Source organism: Dufourea novaeangliae, unplaced genomic scaffold (assembly GCF_001272555.1).
Source record: "Dufourea novaeangliae isolate 0120121106 unplaced genomic scaffold, ASM127255v1 scaffold33, whole genome shotgun sequence".
NCBI classification, from domain to species: Eukaryota; Metazoa; Arthropoda; class Insecta; order Hymenoptera; family Halictidae; genus Dufourea; species Dufourea novaeangliae.
Genome location: NW_015373915.1, coordinates 566,846 through 573,026, shown reverse-complemented (window position 1 = coordinate 573,026; position 6,181 = coordinate 566,846). Strand labels below are relative to the sequence as shown.

Here is a 6,181-nt window from a genome sequence, read left to right as displayed (position 1 = left end):
TGGCAACAGCGTAACAAAACAATTGATACGATCCAGCACGTGTTGCGAGGTTACACGTACCGACTTCCCTCTGTTTTATCGATGCTCGGTGATAACATGGCCAAAGTGACTGACAAATACCATAAGCGCCGTTAGTGGAGAATCCTTGAACTAGACCACTGTATATTCCTGAATCTGAACGCGTCAAATCGTAGAATCCAACTTATGCCTTCCACAAGTGATAAATTAACAAAAATCGGATTTCTACGATAGTGTGACAGTGGTGTACAGGGTGGTCTGGTCAGCTTTTGACGAGAAAACAACTAAATCGTGTGATATTCGACAAAATGTGACTTGAGCAGCCATCTTGTGTGCTTCATCGGCGTCTGTCACAATCGCACAATTTCTAAAATTCTAATTCTTTGAACGTATGGTGTTTATTGGCGTTTCTAAGGACCAGACCACCCTGTAGTGAAGTCTAACCGTGAGTACTATACCCGTGAAAACTTAATTTGTGCCATTATCGAGGCAGAAGTTATAACGAGTTCAACGACCTATTATATAAGATCATAGTAGGTGTTCAAAATGACGACTATCACCATCAATGCAACACTGGTTTTTTTTTATGAACCATATAAAGAAATTTAGAGGTGTCAAGTCTGGTGAACGAACTGGCCATAATATTGGACCGCCGCGTCCAATCCAATGACTTCGAAATTTTTCATTGAGTTCCCTTCGCGCAATCAATGAATAGTGAGCTGGGCATCCATCATGTTGATACCACATGGTTTGTCGTGTAAATAAAGGCAATTCTTCTAACAAAGGATCCAATGTATCCTTGATAAAATTAGCGTAGATGTTGCCATTCAAATGTTCATTGATAAAGTAAGGACCGATCATTTTGTCACCCGTGATACCGCACCATACATTCACAGACCATTGTCTCTGGTGTTCAACCTGCCGCAGCCAATGTAGATTTTCCGCTGCCCATAAATGTATGTTATGCAAATTGACATTCCCATGACTTGTGAATGTTGCCTCATCAGTAAATTAAACGGTATTAAGAAATGACACATTGTTTTGGATCTGATGTTTAGCCCATCGACAAAATTCAACGCGATTTAAGAAGTTGTTCCCCTGCAATTGTTGCTGAAGACTAACATGGTACGGATGAAATTTGTGTCTGTGCAAAATGCGAAGTACGCTCCTCTTACTAACGCCAGGTTCGCGTTCAATTTGTCGCGAACTAATATGAGAATTTGTAGCCACACTTGCGAGCACACCGATTTTATTTTCTTCGTTCGCCACTCGCTTTCGGCGTTCACTTTTACGGACACTTCAACTACCGGTTTCCCTAAATTTGTCACACACATTTTTAAATGCTCGACGCGAAGACTGAGATCGATGTGAATATCGTTCAGCATAGAAGTTTTCTGCCCTTACAGAATTTTGTTGACATTCGCCATAAATAAGAAGCATATAGATTTGCTCTTCAGACGGATACATCGTGCCCGATTGACCGATACGATACTACTCCTATCATATTTATTTTATTCTGCAAACTTATTCAAGTGTCCTTCAAACAGTGTTTATTTTCAGTGAAGAAACCGTAAGCATTATCGCTTTTCTCTACTTTCTATGACCTTTAACGACCTTATGTATAGGTCGTTGAACTCGTTTTGAGATCCTCTATCATTCTACAGAAATAAAAACATACTGATCCATTTAAAAAAATGGAGGTGACCTTGAAATATCCAAAGTACCTTCACCTGAAAAAGAACTATTAACGCCATCGCATGGCTCCATTTGTAATGTGCAATTTCGGTTAGACAAATATTTCTGTGAACCTTATAGTTTCGAAGATATCTGAGGTGATAATAATTATTGCCCCACCCTGTATACATCAGATTTACCTACGACTGCAGATACAGTAACTTGAATTTTTTGGAGACGGTATAATGATATTATCTATTAATAAAAACCCAGCAGCAGCATCAGCTCATCTACAACACCATCTGAACCTTTCAGAAGACTGGACGAAAAAATGGAAAATAAAAATAGATAAGTCTAAATCCACACAAATATCTTTTTCTTTGAGAAAGTGCCAATGTCCACTAATGTCCACCAATAATGTAATAATACCAGAAACGTCGTCAGTGCGCTATGTAGGAAAAATTTAGGTAAAATAATTAACTGGAAAGGGCATATAATGAAAAAGAGGAAACATACCATCTAAAGTTTAATGAGTTATATTGGCTATTAGAAAGAAGTTCTCACTTAACCTTGGAAAACAAAATCCTAGTATATAAAGCTGTGATGAATCCCATATAAACTTATGGTATACATAAAGCTGTGGGTCTGTGTCAGTAAAACAAGTATAGCCATCCTCCGAAGGTCTCAATCCAAAATACTTAGAGCTATGACAGATGCACCATGGTATGTATCGAATGACACACTCCACAACGACCTAGACATTTCATATATTACTGACGAAATTCAGAAGCGTAGCAGCGAACACCATGACAGACTAGAGACACACAGCAATCCATTGATGTAGCCACTATCAGACGTATAAATCGACAGGAGATTGAAAAGACGTCTCCCTATTGACCACAAATGAAGTACACAGGCCTCTTCATTAGAAGAGCCCTCATCCTGTCACTTAAGTGGCTTATCACTTCTAGCTCTATTCAAACTATCAAATTAGCTTATAGAATGTATTTATTTTTGATTGCTGATTAGCTTCGATAAAAAAACTTGTTTTCCAGAAGAAATTCCGTTAGTAGAATTGTAATTATAGTAACCGATTGTTGAACCATTTTATTTATTTTCGATTTATTTTCGTTAACTATATTCGTTAATTATATTTGTGTATGTTTATTACGTATGAGGACATGTATTTCTTTCGAATTTTCACCGTTGGACTAATTCAAAATAGTGTTTTATTTTTTATTGGGTTTGTAAGCTTGTACTTATAAAATTTTTCTGTAGCTTTTTTTATTATTTCTATTATGTCGTGAGTTTGGAACGATCTGTACATTTATACATGACACCGAAACGGAATTTTTATTTACGTTACTTGGTCGTGGAACGAAGCAATAGCGACCACGTTTCCCCTGCCACAAGTGTTATTACAATTCGGGAATGTCCATCTCGGCCATAAAGAATTAATTTCTGCTGGAATCGGAGTCCATGGACCAATCTCTTCACAGAACTAAAAGTTATAATCTATTAAAATTCTACAAAGACGCATTAATCCTAAACGGTTGATAATAGAAGATGAAAACAATGTATCATTTCTTATAACACACCGCGCACCATCAATTACAGTAGTTACGCCAATTTTATAATACAAAATCTCACAATAAATTTTTATAATATCGAAAATTCGTTTGTTAGAATATAAAAACATGTCTTGTCAAACGACCCTTTTCAATAAAAAAATGTTTTATCAACTGACAACCAATGAACCAAAAAACACCGAAGGTATAGAATGGACCAGTGGTGGCCAAACCGTGTCAGGATAGAAATCATATATCACCTATTAGAAATACTCGAGAGCCACATCCTCTGTTAGATCGATATTAAATTGTGAGTTATGCTCACAATCTCTGTCTGTATGACACTGCATAATAAAGTTAGCAAACTGACAAAAATATCACATTACATACGTGTACGTAGATGTGTCAGGTTTACAAAAAAGTATTGTATTAGTACAGGCCTGTCCAACATGTGGCCCGCGAGTCATTTCGCCAGACGACGCGGTCCCCACCATCACTCAGTGCGAGTAGGAATTTCTGGAGCGTTGGAAGTGGGGACAGTCAGAGCATGTACACACGCTTTCTTGCCTCTATATCGTCAGGCTTCTTGTGGATATGGAGCGGGGGTCATTCCCCTCGGCTGAAAGAGCAAGCCATTAGGGGCGATTATCGATTTTGGCCCGCGAGCCACAAGTTGGACAGGCCTGTATTAGTATATGGGAGCCGCAGTAAGGGTGGCATGTTGCGCCCTCATGGATTTGTCGAGACCTGTTTTCAATTACTTTCTTATAATGTGCATATAACTAGAAAAATAATGAAAACAGGGGCTACATATCCTATAGTCTTTAGGCCAACACCCACGGGAGAAATGGCACACCGTTGAAAAGCTTATGAGTAGAGAAGTCCAACAACATTCACCACGATTCCGGTAAAAGTTCCATTCAGAACATATGGGTTGAAATTTGTGGGACCGGGCACAAACGTATAGGCGACCGAAATCTAGTATATAGTAATGTTTACCAATCGCATCTCCAGTACGGGAGAACGATATCTCGCCCAAGGCTTCGGCCTGGTAGGGTTAAGGATCCCCAACTACCCATTTAACATGAAACACAGTACCCGGAGTACATTTTACTACGTTTCCGGATCCGTCTATGACCTTATTAGGTCTGGGTCACTTGAAGAAACGATCCTACTCTATAGCGTGGGTACAAAGTCGACCGATTTGGCTTTTTGTGCTTAATTTCTAAACTATAGAGTAAGAATGTGGGGAATCTAGATCCTCGTCCTGAGCGAGCCAGCTCGCTGATTCACTTCTGCAAGTCTGACTTGCCCGAGGAAGGAGTTTCTTTACCATGTTTAGTCATTGAGAGAGAGAGAGAGCGCCCAGTATGCACACCCTATCGCACATATCAACGCCACCTGCCTAGGTTCAACTGCTTTGAATCACCCACGTATAAATGATTAATATAACACAAAATAGACTATTTTACGACCTTTTATACCTGTTTTGCAAAAGCTGCCACCCTTTCCCAGATAGCACATGATGTCTTCAAAACGCCCATTTTACGGCTATTTTAGGTCTAAAGCGCCTTTAAGCCGTCTTCAAGGCGTCATTAGGCGTCATGTGCTATTTGGGTTTTATGTGTTTGAAAGAAGGAAGAGGCCATCGAATATTCATAGCCCAAGGAGGAAGGTAAGATTCGCATAGATGCATCTCTCGTAGTTTAGCGTGATTCTCGTCTGCCTAGTAAATGGATGGAAGCAGTAGTGATAGTGTCATGTGTAGAAGAAGATAGACGGTCGGAATCAAATCCAAACTCAATCTAGTAACTTAATCCCATACATAATAATGCTACAGTAATAATAACATCATCGATACGAGAATCGATGACGTTTACCTAGCACTGCCCTGACCCTTCTGAGTGGGACGTTTGAGGTAGCGGAGATCACCCCTGTTAGACTCCTCCACTCATAAGCTTTTCAACGGTGTGCTATATTCCTCAGTGGGCGTAGGCCTAAATACCATAGTAGAACCTCTGTTTTCTTAGACACTTTTCATTTTTTCAAGATCACTATAGTGGTCTGTAACGGGCGGATATACCAAGCGTCTGCTCGCCTGTTACCCGACTGTCTTTCGATTCAGTCGAGCCCATCCCTGTACCTGGTACCGGACCAGCAGATCTGCATAGATTTCTACCCGCCTATGCCCGCCCGGAGCTATAATTTTGTAGTTGTATAGGTCATACATTAGAGTTATGTTTAATTGCAATATTTTATTTCTCTTGCAGCATATGTGTACAGTGCAATATCATTTTTACGTTATACCAGCATTAAAATCATTGATGTTTATCTATTGTCTTGGAAGTCTTGTTACTTTCCCTTTGTTGATAATTGTAATATAAATAAAACAACTGATTAGGTTTATGTTTCCGTCTCTCTAAGACAATGGGTAACAGCGAACATCGGGTGAAGAGCGGGTATCGCACGGATGGTACGGGTTGAGCGGGCATAGCATGGATGTGGGTGGGTGGCCGGCGGCACGCTTGCGAAAAGTGGCGGCGCCAGCTGTATGACAGCGGCGCCGCCCGGCAGCGAGCCGTGGGCGCGGTCCTGCCCGTCCTTGATGGATGGCAGGACCGTCGGCACGGCAGGCTATCCTACCGGCTCACGCAGGTGCTCACCGGGCACGGATGCTTCGAGGGGTACCTGCAGAGAGTTGGAGCCGAGGCGACGACAGAGTGCCACCAGTGCAGCGCGGAGGTTGACTCCGTGCAGCACGTGTTGGAGGAGTGCCCGGCCTTTGCCAGGGAGAGGCGGGCGCTCCGTTTAGAGATAGGGGGAGACCTCTCGCTCCCGGCCGTGGTTGCGGCCATGGTGGGGAACGAAAGGTCGTGGAGGGCGGTGTCCTCCTTCTGCGAGACCGTCATCTCGCGGAAGGA

General features: G+C 41.5%; 1 protein-coding gene across 1 annotated transcript in view; it reads right to left on the bottom strand.

Annotated features, from left to right (window-relative positions):
• LOC107194207 overlaps positions 1–6,181 on the bottom strand; it is a 27,333-nt gene that overhangs the window by 10,892 nt on the left and 10,260 nt on the right. Inside the window, exon 4 of the mRNA XM_015583796.1 lies at positions 3,059–3,193. Coding sequence (XP_015439282.1) covers positions 3,059–3,193 — 135 coding nt within the window. The remainder of the gene's footprint in view (positions 1–3,058; positions 3,194–6,181) is intronic.